Source organism: Primulina tabacum, chromosome 15 (assembly GCF_025594145.1).
Source record: "Primulina tabacum isolate GXHZ01 chromosome 15, ASM2559414v2, whole genome shotgun sequence".
In the NCBI taxonomy this organism is placed as follows: domain Eukaryota; kingdom Viridiplantae; phylum Streptophyta; class Magnoliopsida; order Lamiales; family Gesneriaceae; genus Primulina; species Primulina tabacum.
In genome coordinates, this window is record NC_134564.1 from 34,167,340 (window position 1) to 34,185,440 (window position 18,101).

The window sequence follows — 18,101 nt, forward strand, 5'->3', positions numbered from 1 at the left end:
AAGAATTAATATATCTTCCTTGCACCTTTCTAGAAAATGCTCTGTCATTTGAGTTTGACTTCGTTTTAAAAAGCGTCAAGCGTTTCGAGGTGGGATGTCGAGCTCCAAGTTTTTCACGTTTAAGCGAGATTAGCACATACTTAAGTGGGAAAAATATTTTTTATTTTTAGTGTAATTGTAATTATCTCAAACCAATAAATAGATAAAATAATACATAAATTTGATAAATTTAAGTATGATGCATTAATTCTCATTTTTATAAAAACATAAAAATCTCAAAATTGCAATCTTTATTTGTTTATGCAACTAGATCATATTTAAAAATGTTAAATATTTGTCAAATCATTATCTTACATGCTTAATCATAATTAAAATTTAAAAATAAACATCTAGATTATAAACCTAATTTATTATTTTAAAATAAAAAGACATACCTTCAAAATAAATTTTTTAAAAAAAATAGATATGATTAATTGTGCTTAAATAGACATAATTAAGCCCCTTAAATATGCTTAATTCGGTCGTTTAACCGTTTTTTGGCTTCTATTGCCTGCACGGCACGGGCAATGAACGGCCCGGATCACTCCACATGAGTGATCCGGGCCACCTCCCTGTAAAAAAAAAAAATTGGTTCGAAAAAATCCGAGCCGTTGGATCGACCCCTGCAGGCAGTGCCCGCAGGGGTAGGGTCGACCGAACCAATTCCCCTAAAATTCTTATACCATTATTCCACTGCATTTTTATTTTTATTTTTGAAATATTATTCCACTTCATTATTCTACTATTCTTGTCACTGTGTAATCAATCAAACAATGGGCCAATCCAAATTAAATATTTCTATAAAATTTCATTCAGAATCCAATTGTACCCAACCCATTATCGAATGCATTTAATAATTAAAGTTGAATCTGGAAATCTCGGTTATTGACGTGATTTTACCCATTTTTTTAACATTTTCATTTATGATTTAACCACTGTTTGCTCAAAATTAAAGAAATTAAACAAGAGAGACAGATACAAAATTCTTGCAATTTACAGTGGTCATCTGACAGTGGAAGCAACGGTGTGAGCCCAAAATCTGAGATGATCTTTCAACTCCATTTCATTGCCAAAAGCTGGAATTCTCCAATCCATCAACGGGTTCTTTTCATCTCCAGCAAATTCCCATGCTCCCGAAAGATAAGGCCTCGAGACTGATACCTTGCAAGAGCTTTTATCAGATTCCTCCGCGCTGTTTATTCCAAGTCTTTGAAGCCCTGGAATTATCGAAACCAGCCTGGAATCCTTATCCTTGTCAGAAAACACAAATCCCAGATCCATAAATCCCTTTAATTCCTCGAATTCGAGCTCTGATAAGCTTTTACCGCTCCCTTTTCTCCCCATCCTGCGCATCCTTTTCTTCCCTTCATGAACGGACGGCTCTGTGTGAGAGAGGTAGACCCGAGATCCTTTCAGGTTAGTCTCGTATCCCTTGCGAGAATAAATGATTGACTGCTCTTCTTTTTCCTCCGGGAATTCTTCAATTTCTTTACCTGAGAGTATAGTCTGCAGCTGAGGAACAAGAACTGAATCTGGAGAGGGGGAACCAGACGAATCAGAGCAATCTTTCGAACTCAAAAACTGGTCACTCAAAGATTTTCTCATCAGGGTCTTGATGGGCTTAAGCTTTGGTTTTTCAAAAACCATCTCTTCTTCTGCTTGAACTTGAAGAACTGGACTTGTTTTCACTGTAGAGCAAGAGCGCTTCTTCTCTGTGAGAACTCCATATTCAAACCAGTAAGAATCGAAAAGATTGAGCAGTATTGTCTCCTCATCAGACATTTTCCGTCGGTTCCTGACACTGTGTTCAAGGAATGAGTGAAGAAAAAGAATTTGAAATATTGTCAGATCTTGTGACGAGCAAGGGAAGCCGGCTATATATATATATATAGACACACACACACACACAAAATCAGCAGAGGCTTTTACATTTTTGACCCTCAATTCGATTTTAAATAATAATAATAATAATGCTAGTCTTGAAAGATTAATGGAATATTGCGTACAACAACTACATAACATTTATTTATTTTTTGTTAATTAGTTCATACATCTCTTTTATGCTGAGGTGGCGTTTATTTAAAATTGTTTTTAGTCAAAACAACATGTTTTTAAAATTCAAGATACTGATTTTCAAATGTAGTACGTATTTCCAAAATGTTTTGATATTCATAAAAAATATTATGATATTGTCTCAAAAAATTATTTTGTGATATAGATTTCTAAGCGTTTCAACTCATGAAAAAATATTATTCTTTATACAAAAAATATTGTTTTGGATGATTTGATTATTGCTTAACGAATAAAAATCCGTGAAATCGTACTAGAAGATACACGTTCTTCATTATTTTAGAAAGTATTTCAAAATTTGAATTAAATTCAATGAGAATGATGAAATCAAAAATTGTCGGCAACTTGTGAATTCAAGTGTGAATTTGTCCGAGTCCACGCTTAATTCTACGCGACTAAAATTTTTTAATTAGAAAACTACAAAACGAGGTTAACATGTGCTTTTATTTATTATTATTCTTATTATTTAAATATTAGTATTATTATTATTATTTATTTAAAATGTTGTGCCCGAAGATTGGCGAGTGTGGCCCAATTTTATTCTTAAAGTTGACGAATCATTAAGCTAACATTTTCCGTCAGATCCACGCGTTTCATTATTATGCCATTCATTCTTACCACCACATTTGTCCTATTCTAAACCTTCGTATTAATCATCTAATTATCGTAATAATAAATCCGAAAACCCCAAAAAAATGAAAAATAAAATCATAGTAACTGAAATTACAAAAATTCAAATTTTGATTTAGCTGCTAATCAAAAAATGAAAATCCGGTTCAGTGTGATATTTTAATATTTCAAACCGCACCGATTACACTAGAATCGAACCATTTATCTCTAGGTTTTTTTGTTTGTTTGTTTTTTTTGTATTTAAACTGAAAAGAATAACTAGATCATGAAAAAAAAAACTAAATATTTCAATCAATTTGTAACTACATATATTTTTTTTTTGAAATTATACTAATGATATCTAAAATAATTGAGTGAGTTGGGTGGATAATTTTATGAACTGAAAAGTGTCCTTTATGTATACTCTTAATCTAGGAGGATGAGCACGGGTCGGATGGTCTGCACACACTCAAACAAGAAAATATTATTGAGACATCAGAAGAGTTTTCGATATGATACTCTAACACTCGAATAAGTAAAATATGTACGCAAATGAAAGAAAGTGAATATAAAGAGTGTTTGTATAAATGAATTGAACTCCCTTTATTTTATCTTTACTTGGGCATTTGTAAGATACCGAAGTTACGTGGTTCATGATGGATAGACTCGGTCTCTTCGTACACCTAGCCTTGCATGCAATGGAAGACTCCAAAGTGCTGCAAGTGCCTGGAATGCCAAGAGCTTACCTGATTTGTCAGACATTCTTCCTACCTAGGTTGTATCATTCAACTATGTCTCCCTACGGTAGTACCCTGCTTGCTGTAAGTGCCCGGGATGCCAAGGGCTTCCTTGCCTTGCAGGCACTCTTTCTACCTGTGTCCATCTTCCACCTGGTCCCTCCTGGGCTTTCCCTTCTTGTCCAGAGTCCGAGGATGACCCGGACACTTCTCGAGGTATCACCATCTACCAAAACACTTACTCCTCTGAGATCTTTTAATATATAATTTTTGTGAGTCAAATCTTTAGCTCGACGTGACTGATGAAAAATTATTAAATTTTATATCAGAAATATTGTTTTTTACTATATATATGTATCGAATCGACCCATATCATGATATCCAAAACGAAAATGAGTTTGCTTGAAAACCCGATTTGTCATGTACTTGGTCTACATCTGTTTAAAATTCCGATAACATTGGAGATTGAGACATAAACTACGTTATGAAGACAAAGGCACTCGTATCAAGGGTGTGAAAAGTGTGCACACTATGCGAAATCTCTCCAACTATTAGCTACCCACGAGTTAAATGGGCAAACCTGACCCATATAATAATTGATTTGATATTCATGGCATATAATATAATACAAAACAATTGACTAAATCAGTGCACGTACCGTACCAGTTTACATTAACTAAGGGGAGAAAAAAACAAATCAATGACCAATTTCAATTCACAAATCTACAAATCTGTGGTTTGATCAAATGGGCACGAATTCACGTGTTAGGCCACATTTATATTTTATAAAATGCATAAAATTTGACATTTGAAAGCATAAAGTAAATTATTAATTTAAATGTACACATCGTTTATACCATATTATTAATTATTATATGGTAATGGAGTGACGTTGTATAATGACATTTGGTTTCTTTTACGTTTTATTATGTGACCTTTTAGTTTTTTAAAATTTTCGTAAATCAATTTTTAATGTCCAATTTGTACTTTTGTTATTTCGCAACATACCTTTATCTCTAATATTGTTTCAAAAAATATTATTTTATTTATTTTCATCTTTATCTCTCGACACATTTCATATATTCTAAAATATCACTTATTTTAGTCAATATATTATATACATAATTGTATCTTTTAGAATACTAGAATTTCAACCTGGGTCATATCGTAAATTCTTCTCCAGTAGTATGACCCAAATTTCTGGTCCTTGGCCTAAAATGTGTTGGGCTACTAGCTCAAACATCCAACATAATTGGGAAGCGGCCCGCAACATCCAAGAACTCAAGAAATTTAATCAGATTCACAAGCATTAGTAATTAGAGACGGTCTCACGAATTTTTATATGTGAGACGAGTCATCCCTACCGATATTCACAATAAAAAGTAATACTTTTTCATGGATGACCCATATAAGAGATCCGTCTCACAAAATACGACCCGTGTGACTGTCTCACACAAGTTTTTGTCTAGTAATTAATGTGCTGAGGTTTCTTTTTTTTTTTTTCAAGAAAAAAAATTTTTTTTTTACGTCCCCACGTTGTTCTCTTTAACACATCGTAGTTTTTCTTAATTATTTAAGTTGATATGAATTTGCAGAGTTAAGTTACGCATCATGTCAGGAATTCATGAATTGACATTTTCGAATTTTCCAAATTATTGACATCAATATAAAAGCACGAGACGTCGAGGATGTAAAAAAAAAAATCTTCTTCTCTCTCACAAATTTAATAATTATACTGATTCATATTAGATTGATTGAGTTAAGTAACACACATGGTTTCTTAGTTGTATAAATACATATTTATCGAATCATACAACGGAAAATTGGCCTTCAGTCTCCAGCCGTCGATTTTTTTTTGTGTTCAGTCCCTGGGTACTTTTTAGTACCACATTTTTACATGAAGTGTACCACATTTCCACATGAAGTGTACCACATTTTGTATGACATAGTACCACGATTTTGTGGATAGAGAGTGAACCCAAAGAAATGTTTTGATTGGGGATTTTGTACCAACTTCCCCATCATACAATCAGTCTACGAAAAATAATTAATTAAGATTTGTTAAATTAATAGAATTTACACCGATTCTATTGTCAATATTAGTTAAGGTATATAAAATATAGTTCTATTTAGTTAGTAGTAACCTACATTCATCCACTTGACAAATAATTATTATTTATTATATGCCATGTATTTTATATATAAGTCAAAATTGATTAGTCAACTTCAAGAGCATCATGCGGAGCGAGACGCGGTCTTACAACCATTGACCATACTAACATAATAGAAAAATCCTAATACAATAGAAAACATATGTCTTTACTATATATTTTCCCCGGTTGCGTAGATATTGCGGGCTTTACGCAATCGATCGGATTAAGTACTCTTTCTACCAATATGTTAATGCAAAGAATATATCGTTGATTAAGAAACCAACTAATATGCAATTAACTAGTAATTATTCATCTCTAATTAATTAAGATCAAGAGCTCTATCCCAAATTTCATTGGTAAATGTTGAAGTACACGTGTAAATATTGAGTAAGTCTCTTGTGAGACGGTCTCACAAATCTTTATATATGAGAAGGGTCAACCCTACCAATATTCATAGTAAAAAGTAATACTCTTAGCATAAAAAATAATATTTTTTCATGGATGACCCAAATAAGAGATCCATCTCATAAAATACGATCCGTGAGACCGTCTCACACAAGTTTTTGCCATAAACATTATACTTGGATGTTTGAATATTGTTATTAATGTAGAAACATGTATATTATTTTTAATTCTAATTATTACGATGTGAAAATTCAATTTTTATCTCGACTACTCGGACATCTTAATATTATATTATTCATTTGACTATGATAAATAAATTTTTATGAAAAAGTAAATTTGTATGAAAAAGTGATAACCCTTTTTTTTTATCTCATGTGATAAAAGTTATTGGGTGATGCCAAATAATTGGCAATTACAATTTAAAGGCAACTTGTGAAAATGCCATTTCCACCATATTGTAAACAGCCTTTTTTTACAACTTATAGTGCATTATATCACATGGGATTTTTTTTTAAAAAAATCTCTAACTTATTTAATTTTGCGTTTTGTTCAATTAAGTTCTTAAATTTTTGTTGTAATATATTAAATTTTAATTTCCGACTACTATGATTGAATTACTGGTATGATTTTTGACAAGTCAACCATTTTAAATGTAACGTCGTTATTTTCCTGTGTCATGTCAGTAACTTTCAGTATTACATCATCAATTATATCAAAATAATCTAAAACTAAAATTCATTTTACCAAAACCAAATTTCGAAACCAAAACCTAAAATTGAACAATTTAATGAGAAAAAAACCAATTTTCTCAATATTACATAAATTAATAATCTTATTAAAAATACAGTTTTTTTTAGATGATTTGATTTATATTATGTAATATAAATTAAATATGATAAAGTTAAAATGCTGAAAAATCCAAATATCAAAATATAAACTTGTGGAAGAAAATCACGTACTTGATTTTACATGAATTACCTCAGATAATGTATAAAACATGTATAATAAATAAACTTTAATAATTGCGTGAGTGATGGGCCCTCGTAAATATCTAGAAAAATAATAGTACTCCAATCGGAATTATTCAAGTTTTTTTTAATGAATTGGGTTTCACGTCCATAATAAAGTACTCTCATCGCCAATCTGTCTACGACCACCCCATATTAATATTTATAAAACCCTACACTGATCACCACCCCCTCCGCCACCAACTCCCCGGCAGCCCTCCACCACCACAACTGCCGTCTCCGCCTTCCCCACCATGTACCTGCCCACCCCATCTCATGCAAGAATGTATTATAAACACATGCATATAGAAGCAGGACTCTACACGGATACGTGTTGTCTTTTCACGAGCTAAAAGGTTCTCTCTCTTTATACATAGGATAATTTTTTATCTCACAAGAAACTAATGGAAGAATGCTACGATCATGAGTCTGAAGAGGATGTTAGTGCTAAAATTCGAGAAAACATAGGTGCTTCTCCACTGTCTGATGACGAACAAGCTTACCTCCCTTCACCAAGAAGAAGGTTCGATAACATAAAGTTTACGGTTTTTTCATTCGATCTGCAAGTTAATTAATGTACATTTTGGGTTAATTTTTGCTCTGAATTTTGAATGCGCAGTGGAAGAAGGGGTGCACGAAAGAGAGTGGTGACAGTGCCGATTGCTGGCGGCGGTGATGGATACCGGAGTAGAGGAGAGGTCTATCCGCCGCCGGATTCTTGGTCGTGGAGAAAATACGGGCAAAAGCCCATTAAAGGGTCACCTTACCCCAGGTAATTAGTAAAGTAACTACTCATTTTTCTGGAGTTTTAGTTTTATCGAATTCAAGATTTTTCAACTTGTGGTTGCCGGCGGGAAGTAGGTGGCTGTTTTTTTTAATACATATATATATATATATATATATATTATTATTATTATTACTATTATTATTATTGTATAATTAGAGTGGCTGTGCGCTAATTTCTCATTCATTGAATGATTCAATGACTTACGGATATAGTGGTTGAACACATAATATTAACTCCGTTTAAAATTTATTTCATATAATAAATATTTGAAATTTACATAAGTCAAATGTATATTTTAATATGTGATAAAATCTAAATTTTTTTGCATAGATTTAAAATGATATTGTTTTTTACTCAATGTTCGACTACAGTAATTGGTGCATGTGCTCTTGATTTGTTTTTTTAGTTAGTGCCCACTTTTTTGTGTCTCTTTTGTGAAAGAGAAAACAAATGAAAAAAGTTCAAATGATGGGAGCATTCACTGATTGGCACTCAAAAGACATACATTTCTACCATTTTCATTAATATTCATGTTATTTTATCTTCACAGTATAATATCCATTGAACTCCTTCCTATATATATTTTTTAAAATAATTATAAATGTTCTTAAAATAATTTGATAGATAATTAAATATTTATAATTATAATTTACATTTATTAAATTTAATTTAAATATATTTATTAGAAATAAATTTTTAAATATGCATTTACTTTAATAATTAAAATATCAATAATATTTTGATTGTTAATTTTAAATAAAGTTCAGTAATAATTACAATATTATTATTTTTTAAAATAATTATAAATATTTTTAAAATAATTTGATAGATAATTAAATATTTATAATTATAATTTATATTTATTAAAATTAATTTAAATATATTTATTAGAAATAAATTTTTAAATAAGCATTTATTTTAGTTACTAAAATAGCAATAATATTTTGAATGTTAATGTTAAATAAAGTTTAGTAATAATTACAATATTATTGTTTTTGAAAATAATTATAAATATTTTTAAAATAATTTGATAGATAATTGAATATTTATAATTATAATTTACATTTATTAAAATTAATTTTTTATATATTTATTAGAAATATATTTAAAAATATTACGGTAATCATTAAACAAAATAAATTAAAATTTAATAAATATTTATTTTCATAAAAAAATTAATTAACAAGATTAGAAATTTATAAAATTTAATTTAAGATAGATTTTCATTACAATTTATTTTGTTTAAAATGATTGAAAATAATAAAAATATATGAAATTAATTTATAAAAAAATACAATAAAAATATAAATATTATATCAATTTATCATTATCACTATTCAAGAATTATACATTATCATACATTTTAACAGAGATATTTAATAACACAAATAACATAAATAGTGAGGGTTTTTAATGATAATTAAGGATTTTCATGCTAAATTTAAAATGAACTAGACATAAGATAAAAAATGATTATTTAATAATCAATGAATTAAATTAAGATTGGTATTGAATGGCAGGGGATATTATAGATGTAGCAGTTCGAAAGGCTGCCCAGCCAGAAAGCAAGTAGAGCGCAGCCACGATGACCCCACCACTATACTCATCACCTACTCTGCGGACCACAACCACACTCACCCCGCCTCCAAAAACCACCAACACAACTCCCCCTCTTCCTCCACCGCCACTACTACTCCGGCAAACTTCCCTCCAGAAGAAAGTACTGCTGCTGTTTCCTCCACCCAGCTAGATATGGAGCTGTCTGACGACGGCTACTACTCCAAGCTTGCCGGTGAGCTCGGGTGGCTTTGTGAAATGGGGTCCACCACGATGGACGGGACCACACTGGTGGGCCCTGTCTGTGCAGGTCACCCTGAAATGGAGGCGTTCATGCCCATCGGAGAAGAGGATGAGATTCTGTTTGGTGACCTGGGAGACTTGCCGGAATGTTCCTTGGTTTTCGGCCGTGTAGATACAGCAGGCCATTTTGCGGAGGCACAGGATAACTTCTTATAACGTGGGATGAGTAAATAACTGGAGAGTGAAGAATATTGAGAGCTGTATGTTTCTCATCATTTGTTTCTTTTTTCCTTTTTTCCCCATTTACTGTAAAGATCTCAAGAAACGACGACTAGTTCCCTGATTTTGTACCAAACTAAATTTTAGTAAAATTTACCACTGCTTTTTCCACTCTGAGATGTGAATACATATCGATCTCTCCAAAATTGACAATAAATAGGGTAACAATGAAACTAGCCACCAGAAATATAAATGAAAATAAGTCATCAACTCTTACGAACATTCGAATTAATGTTGATTTGAACAATTCTTATCAGACAAAGATTACCAACATCGAATGTTCCCATAATAGTGAAATTTGAGTATTTCAATAAAGCACGAACCTACAAACAGGGCATTTCCCCTGGCTCTTTACCCACGGCATTATGCATTCCTCGTGGAACATATGGTCGCAAGGAGTTGATGTGACAAACTCTCTACTCTTGAAATCTTCCAAGCAAACTGCACACCTTTTACCGATATCGTCTTGCATGATGCTTTTTGTGTCACTGCTGGTAGATTTGGTGCCTAGTCTCCTGATTATATTGTTTATGTGTGGGTTGTAGAGTTGTTTCCTTAGCTTATTGATGGCTTTGTTTTGATCTTCTTGACTCAGTCTCGATTCTTCCTCAGCTGAGGTTTGATAATATGGGTTGTAATACGTGCCACTGATTCCAGGAGAGGTGTTTCGGGGTCCGGGAGGATACGGATCATAAGCTTCAATGAGAAGATACTCCACTGGAGCCCGAGGGAGTGCTGTTGAGGGCAAACTGCATAAAGAAAAATGATGGAAAAAAATTTGGTTGGATACAACTTACCTTCTCTTTTTCATTCCAAAAAGTGTTTTTGCAATTTTATATTTTAAAAAAATATTTAAGAAGCACAGCAAAAAACTACCTAACCGGTCTCCTGCATCCCTGAAAAGATAGATGGTCGATTCACAAACACATGAATTACTGAGATTTTACCTGGCTATTCCATAATTAGATCCTCCTGTAAATATATCCTCAGCAAACCGCCAAGGATCTCTCGGTCTCCATCTTGAATTCTTGCAGACAGAAAGGGCCAGAAAGTACCAAACACAAGTCAGGTAAATAGCTAAGAAATAAGAGTAATACAAGGGGAGTGTCTGAAAATTAGAGATATAACCATAGATCTCCGAGCTGGAACATAGTCCAGCAAACGAGGCGTCCATCGGTTCAGGTTACGATTATTAGCGACATATTCCCTGAAATCTTGCCCAGGTTGTCGATTTTCCAGCTGCCGGAGATTGCGGGAGCTTCTACTCATGGCGACAATGAAAAATGAATTCCTAAAATGGGGAATTTGTTTTCCTGACTTTGCTTTTCTTCATGTAAAGCTTTATTCTATTGAAAGATGCTCTTCTATGCGTGGATCAGTGGGGTTATCAAGCAAAGAATTTGATTCTTTAAAAAGAGACAAAAAGTTTTTTCTACCACCCTCTGAATTGAAATCAGAGGGTTTAGAACCAAAATAATTGATATCAACTAATATCAACGACCATAAGAGCTAACCATAAGAGCTAATTAATCAAGCTCATGCCATCGACCTTCTCTACCCTGGCATGAAATAATGCAAAAACATTATGAAGATTAAAGAATTACCGAACAGCCCCCAACAGGAAAGATTACTTCCCACCTTGCAGAACCTTATATCAACACCTTTGGGTGCAAATTCACATAAAGGATGGGAGTTGTTTCCAACAGTAAAAGGTGTATCCAAGCTCAGTTACTGTTCGTGTAATTTACCCTTGAAAAAAGTTTTAGATCCTAATAAACTGGACTGGATGTTTTTCCTAGACCATTGTTTCCAAAAATAAATTTATTTGCATTTGGATCGAAAAATTCGATATGGATTGAACACCTTTCGACTCTGAAGGGATCTCAAGATTCCAGAATTGCTTCAAAGTATATTCTCGAAATTGAAGGCAAGAGCAAAAACCATAAATATGCCGCCACTTGCGACAAAAATTTGATAGATAACAATATAAGAGACTAAAGTCAGTTCAAAGGAATCGGGTAAACAAATCCTTTTTTCTTAGGAAATGATCGGAAGAGATCCTTTAACCCTTAAAATTTCACGCAAATCCGAATAAAGAAGTCATTTTCAATTGTTTTAAACTTACCAGGTAAAATGTTACTTCATCTCCTATACCCCAGGGAAGAACTCACTGAAAAAGTTTCACCAAAGCGGCCAGATATCCCACAAGAATTTCCTTCTTGACTTTACCAGAACTCCCCACAGCTGCATATTCCTTCCCGGAAGTGATGGAACCGACTAGTGTCTCTAACAGTTATTTATCTCTTAGCAATGATAGGTTTGTCAGCTTTAAGGATAATAATTCCAATGCTACAGCAAGCTTCTCACTATGACAGATAAGAATCTTTTCCTTCTCCTCCTATTCAACGTCTTGATAAACAAAATGGGACTCTGCACTATAGCCCATTATTTTCAATTCTGCATCAAGTTCGTCCAGTTTCTTATTTATCATAGCAGACTGTGGATGAGACCTATCTCCACCAACAAAGGAGTGGATAATTCCATTTACCTCTATCCAACTGCATCCGGGTCTCTTCTTAAAGCCCAAATCCTTCTGCTTAATTCTCTAACAACAGCAGCATCGTCTCATCTATGTGCGGTGGCATACAGATTGAATAGAAGAACAAAATTTCCAGTACTGGAAGGTCCCAACTCAGAATTTCTTAGAGACATCTTCTCCGAGTTCAATATTTTTATGGATCCTACAAGCTGCTAGTAACACCTTCCATAGGTGAGCATCAGGCTCAAATGGCATATTACTGACAAAATTGTGATTCGTGAGCCTCATCCAAAAGTTCAGCACGGCCCAACAGATCAACCATGCAGAAGTAATGATCCATCTGTGGAACGATTTTAAAGTCTCCATTCATCACACAAAACAAATGCTTCCCTTCAGTAACAAGTCCAGAATGGCTGCATGCAAACAGGAGAGCAACAAAAGTTACGTCATCTGGTTTTTCACCTTCATTCTGCATATCTTGGAACAGCGAAATTGCTTTCTTCCCATATCCATGAATTCCTTAACCAACAAGCATCGCATTCCATGAGACCACATCCCTCCCAATCATCTTGTCAGAGACAAGCCTAGCCTCTTCTGTCTAACCACACTTATTATACATGTCTATTAAAGCATTAGAGAGCGACACATCTGATGCAAATCCACGAACTACTAAGTAACCATGTCCACATTTCCCATGCTGCAGAGCGGATAAAGGAGAGCAGGCAGGTAAAAGGCCCATCATAGTTGCCAATTCAGGCTCAAACCCTGACAATTGCATCTTATGGAACACTTACAAAGCTTCCTCTGCATTGCCGTTTTGAACACAGCCCGAGATTATGGCACTATAAGAGACAGAATCTTTTACCTGCATTTCTTCAAAGAACTTTACAGTGTAGTTCATCGACCCACACTTTGCATACAATGGAAGAAGCGTATTACACACTATTATATCCGAGACATATCCCGACTTAAATGTGTAACAGTATATCTTTTCACCAACATTCAAATCATTCAGCTTAGCACAACCACGAATAACAGTTGCAAGCATAACAGGGAAGGAAGTCTTGCTAGGTTCCATTCTGATCTTTTTAAACAACTCTAAACCTTCTTCCATATAATCACATGTAACAAAAGCTCAAATCATAGCACTCCGAGTGATCTCATTTTTTACTGCCTATGTTTCGAATAGATGTTTTGCGTGTACCAACTGCCCACATTTCCCATATATACTCAGAAGCCCAGTGCCTGCCACTGCGTCAACATGAAAATCCCTTTTCATGCAAAAACCATGAGAAGCTTTTCCTTCTCTCAACCTACATGTGCTTGCAATAGAGGACAGAATGGCCACAATAGTAGAGGAGTTTGGTTCTACACCCTTGTTCTGCATCTCCGAAACCAGCCCAATCGCATCCAAACACAGCCTGTGTGATGAAAAGCCCGCGTCCATAGCATTCCAAGCCACTACATCCCTCTCAGGCATTCCATCAAACATCTTCCTCGCCTCCACCAGACAGCTACAGTTCACGTATAAGTCAACCAATACGGTGCACACGTAAAAATCATTTTCAAGATTTTATCTTTTCACATGCCCATGAATCTTTACACACATGTCCATAACCTGCAAAGTAGAACATGCCTTCAGTACAAAAGGGTAGGTGTAGTTTGTAGGTGTGACCTCAGAATCCACCATTTCATTATACAAATCAACGGCCTTTTCAAAAGGTCCATCCCATGCATAAGCTCTGATAATCCGGTTCCATAATATGGTCTTGTTTTCCCTCCCAAGGGTTTGGAATCGAGTTGAAGAGTCGATGTGCAAGTTGAGGCCTGCTGCATGAAAGGTAGAAGCGCACGAGCATGTCAAGATGTGATCGAGAACCAAAATCTTCACCGTTCAATTTGAGGATACGCTGGTGAATTATTTTACCTTGTTTGAGTGCTTTTTATCCAATGCAATCCTCAAGAAGTTGCGACCAACAATTGATCTTGGAGACCGAGCTCGTGTTCGGCATAATGCAAACAGTATTTGGTAGGCTTGAGGTTCGTCTTCACCTCTTATTAATACAAATTTAATTCTTGAATGACGTTTTCCTTTCTGTTAATTTGCATTTGTCTCTCTGCAAATAACTTTTTTCCTTTCCATTATGGCATATTGGCATGACTCCTAGTCTAAAACTTGAAAAAATATGCATGCACAGATGACAAGAAGAGATTTTAAAATCGATGTTCTTATATATCATTGTCTGCTCATAGTCTGCAATTGAAGGAAAGATTCAATAAATTCATTTGAATTTTCAACCATAAAAATTTTAATTTTTGTCGTCTAAAATATATGATAATCATTCTCGGTCCAACAGGACCATAATTACAAACACACTCGCAAGTTTTGAACTTCTCACTTAACATGTGGATTTCTAGTTCACCAATCACCATGCTAAACAGGGAGTACAGATACTTGATATAATGGGGGTCCCCTCTTTCTGTAAGGATCTGAAATACAGGGTGGCCCTCACCCCTTATGGCATAGGAGGACCATTGATGCAGTTAGATCTAGCCTGAATAACACGTAGTTGCTGGTGTCCAAAAAAAACGAAGAATGGAAACTTAATGGTTACCGAGAACAAAAACAATTAGCAATAGTAGTTTCAAACTTTACCATAATATCAATCAGTAACATAACAAGACAATAATAAACTTGCCTCTGCACCAAAAATCAAGACAACTAATGCTTTATATCCCTAAAACTAAAGTTCTTGAAATTAGTTATGTGGCTCCATTCTCTGCATAACTTCCATGGTTATGCTTGAATTCATTTCCCGAGCTACGCCCGAAGTAACTTCCATAACTATTCACAGAAGAACTGTAGCCATTATTAAACTTCAGGATCGGCAACATGTTGCGAATGCACGCATCATCAAATTTTGGACCCTTCCCAAGCAGCACCAAACTCTCCATATAACCATCCACATGAACAGAATGAACAAATTCCTCAGACGAAGAGCCACATATTCCAAGATCCTCGACTTCAGCTCCAAGCTGATCATAAGAAACTACACGTCCGTCTTGCCGAGCGACTAAAATCTCACCATTTTTTCTAACCCACAATGGCCTCATTATTCCTCCTCCAACTATCTGATAAGTCATGACAAAATGTTTAGCCCATGACTCCACAACACCGTACTCCTTCATCACCCACACACAAAAACCAGGATCATTACCCATTAGATTCCAAGAAATAAGAGCAAGTGATCCTGTATAAGCCACCACATCTTTACTTCTGAAAGATTCGAGATTCACCAGGCTAGCCGGTATCGTCATCTCCCAAAACACTTCACGACACATATCAAAGGACACAATCGAATCAGCTCCATGTTCGATAGAACTTGCAATCCAATGAGTAGCCCCATTGATGTATGCTGGGCGGGATCGATTATATATAACACAATCAAGTGCCAAATAGCTAATGTCTTGCCACAAACCGGTACTCAACCGGTATATCTCGACCTGAGGCCGCCGGTATAGGGCATCATCTGCATATGTTATTCTAACCAGCTTGTGATCACTAGAAATGGGATCGAACCCGAATCCAAAAGATTGCAGAAAAGTGCCGTAAGAATTGTAAATCAAATTGGGTTTTGGAAGTACAATCGACTTTCTAATGCAGGGATTCCACATAATGATTGTGTGCAGATAAAGTACTCGATCATCCGAGAGACACAGCAATCCGTTGCAGTTACCAATAATTGTGAAATAAGAATTTATACTCCTAAATGGGAAATTCATTGCATCATTCCAAGAGCAGAATTCTTCGTCGGAGTACAGAGAATAACACTCCGACTCCCCAAGGCAATGTCTAAGCAAAAGTAAAGATTCATCCTTTTTGGTGTCAGAGGTGAAATTTAAATGAGAGGACGTAAATTCAGGACTAGTGATCAAAGAATACCATGATTTCGAAACGCAAGTGCAGCAGATAAGGGTTTTCACTGACAATCTTTGGAGGATGTTGACAATGACACCTTCTGGTAGATAATCCGCCATTTGTGATGAGTTTTTTAGCTGAAATTTTCAATGGGTTCTTGAAAAATGAAGAAAAAATGTTCACAATCGATCAAATAGTAGCATAAATAATAAATTTTTCATGCATTTAGATTGTAAGTAAATAAATGTGTGCACCGCTACTGCTTGCTGGTTATTTTATATTAACGGAATAATTGATATTTTTTATTTTTGGTCTGTCAAACGATGAAACGTTGTCTTCCCTAAGTCTTCCACTTTTGGGTATCTGACGCGACCGCTCAACTAACTTTGGCTGCCGACCTCAACAACACTAATGCATTGTGATGGGATTTTGTACATTTTTTAAATTAATAATAATAAATGGTTATAATCATTAATCAAATAGTGAGATTAATATGTTATAATGTCGTTCAAATTATTATAATTAAGGTAAAAACTTGTGTGAGACGCTCTCACATACCGAATTTTGTCAAGACATATATCTTATTTGGGTCATCCATGAAAAAGTATAATTTTTTATGCTAAGAGTATTATTTTTTATTGTGAACTCACAAATAAATATTCGTGAGACCGTCTCACAAAAGACCTACTCAATAATTAAATAAGTTCCTACTGTAATTATAAAAATTAACAAAAAGCCAAATTGTAATTTGAAATAATAATAAATCAAAAAATCACCATGACACCATTTTTTATCTGTATTTATATATATAATACCATGTATTGTGATATTTTTGTACATGTATGAATTTATGATAGACATAAACAAATGATGGAAGATAAAAATTGATTTGTATTCTTACATTTACTACAAGGATTTGATATTTTCATTATATTTTATGTTGTCTATACTCTACTTCATGTATAAAACATGTGTGAAATTTATTCTAAAATCAAAATATATGACATTCGTATTTAATATTATTATTGGCCTATTTATTATTTATTAATAAATAAATTGCTATTTATTATTTGATTACAAAGAACAATCATATTAACGAATTAACCAGAGCTAGCTATTTTTATTTTTTTAAAGGAAGATAAGGGGAAAAAAGCTCTTAAGTATCAATTGGTCAAACAAGTCTTAAAATTAGTGAATTACCTAAAAACATAATGATGTATTATTAAATTTGTAAAAATGTATATATTTTTTAAAGTCTTTTACTTTTGAATTTGATATTAACTTATATTTAATAGTGTGAGAGTTTGTGTACACACATGTTTTTCTCACAATTGGGCAAAAAAGAGACGTAAGACGGAGTGGCTAATATTAACAATATATATATATATATATATATTAGTTTTTTTCTTTTTTTTGGAAATTTTAACGTAAAAAATAATTATTAAATTTGTAAAAATAACTCAGTAAGTGTACAAATATCTAAATAGATAATAATAAAATAAGTTTTTGGTGAGATGGGTCGACCTGATCCATATATATTAAAAAATAATATTTTTATCATAAAAATAATATTATTTCATCGATAAATCGATTTTCCTTATGCAATTAAGTCAGTAGTGTTACGTGACTTTTGATGTAATAAGTTACCATTTTGGTTCGAGATGCTACACCTACCCCCAACCGTTCATTTTCTCGATCTCATAATTATCTATCCCACCAAACCCAACCCACCAAGGCCAAACCACCGCACATAGCTA

General features: G+C 33.8%; 4 protein-coding genes across 6 annotated transcripts; 1 reads left to right on the forward strand and 3 right to left on the reverse strand.

The window, feature by feature from the left end:
* Positions 1-876: 876 nt before the first annotated feature.
* Positions 877-1,910, reverse strand: LOC142526754 (uncharacterized). Its single transcript, XM_075631326.1, has one exon. It carries the CDS (start codon positions 1,819-1,821, stop codon positions 1,042-1,044), a length of 780 nt encoding a protein of 259 aa, XP_075487441.1. The 5' UTR covers positions 1,822-1,910; the 3' UTR covers positions 877-1,041.
* Positions 1,911-7,133: 5,223 nt separating this feature from the next.
* On the forward strand, positions 7,134-9,997 carry LOC142526217 (putative WRKY transcription factor 69). Its single transcript, XM_075630468.1, has 3 exons — positions 7,134-7,543; positions 7,640-7,792; positions 9,328-9,997. Exons 1-3 carry the CDS (start codon positions 7,425-7,427, stop codon positions 9,821-9,823), a joined length of 768 nt encoding a protein of 255 aa, XP_075486583.1. The 5' UTR covers positions 7,134-7,424; the 3' UTR covers positions 9,824-9,997.
* A 76-nt stretch (positions 9,998-10,073) lies between these two features.
* On the reverse strand, positions 10,074-16,640 carry LOC142526216 (F-box protein At3g07870-like). 3 transcript variants are annotated; one of them, XM_075630467.1, is made up of 4 exons: positions 14,353-16,640; positions 11,015-14,252; positions 10,834-10,913; positions 10,074-10,635 (listed from the first exon to the last, which is right to left on the reverse strand). In XM_075630467.1, exon 1 carries the CDS (start codon positions 16,461-16,463, stop codon positions 15,189-15,191), a length of 1,275 nt encoding a protein of 424 aa, XP_075486582.1. In that variant the 5' UTR covers positions 16,464-16,640; the 3' UTR covers positions 10,074-10,635; positions 10,834-10,913; positions 11,015-14,252; positions 14,353-15,188. The 3 variants fall into 3 exon arrangements, with proteins under 3 accessions (XP_075486582.1, XP_075486581.1, XP_075486580.1); XM_075630466.1 differs by having other exon boundaries at positions 11,015-14,255; XM_075630465.1 differs by having other exon boundaries at positions 11,015-16,640.
* On the reverse strand, positions 13,216-14,115 carry LOC142526117 (pentatricopeptide repeat-containing protein At3g16610-like). The gene is made up of 3 exons (XM_075630381.1): positions 14,033-14,115; positions 13,641-13,939; positions 13,216-13,529 (listed from the first exon to the last, which is right to left on the reverse strand). The coding sequence occupies exons 1-3, from the start codon at positions 14,113-14,115 to the stop codon at positions 13,216-13,218; spliced, it is 696 nt and encodes a 231-aa protein (XP_075486496.1).
* Positions 16,641-18,101: the final 1,461 nt, after the last annotated feature.

Excerpts from the sequence above, each read along its gene's own strand:
- LOC142526216 (XM_075630467.1), bottom strand. The coding sequence starts at position 16,463 with ATGGCGGATTATCTACCAGAAGGTGTCATTGTCAACATCCTCCAAAGA.
- LOC142526117 (XM_075630381.1), bottom strand. The coding sequence starts at position 14,115 with ATGGTGGATTCTGAGGTCACACCTACAAACTACACCTACCCTTTTGTA. Across the intron at positions 13,940-14,032 it reads ACTTTGCAGGTTATGGACAT|CTGTCTGGTGGAGGCGAGGA; the intron begins GTGTGTAAAGAT and ends CGTGAACTGTAG. Across the intron at positions 13,530-13,640 it reads TCTGAGTATATATGGGAAAT|GTTTAGAGTTGTTTAAAAAG; the intron begins GTGGGCAGTTGG and ends ATATGGAAGAAG.
- LOC142526217 (XM_075630468.1), top strand. The coding sequence starts at position 7,425 with ATGGAAGAATGCTACGATCATGAGTCTGAAGAGGATGTTAGTGCTAAA. Across the intron at positions 7,544-7,639 it reads CTCCCTTCACCAAGAAGAAG|TGGAAGAAGGGGTGCACGAA; the intron begins GTTCGATAACAT and ends TTGAATGCGCAG. Across the intron at positions 7,793-9,327 it reads AAAGGGTCACCTTACCCCAG|GGGATATTATAGATGTAGCA; the intron begins GTAATTAGTAAA and ends ATTGAATGGCAG.
- LOC142526754 (XM_075631326.1), bottom strand. The coding sequence starts at position 1,821 with ATGTCTGATGAGGAGACAATACTGCTCAATCTTTTCGATTCTTACTGG.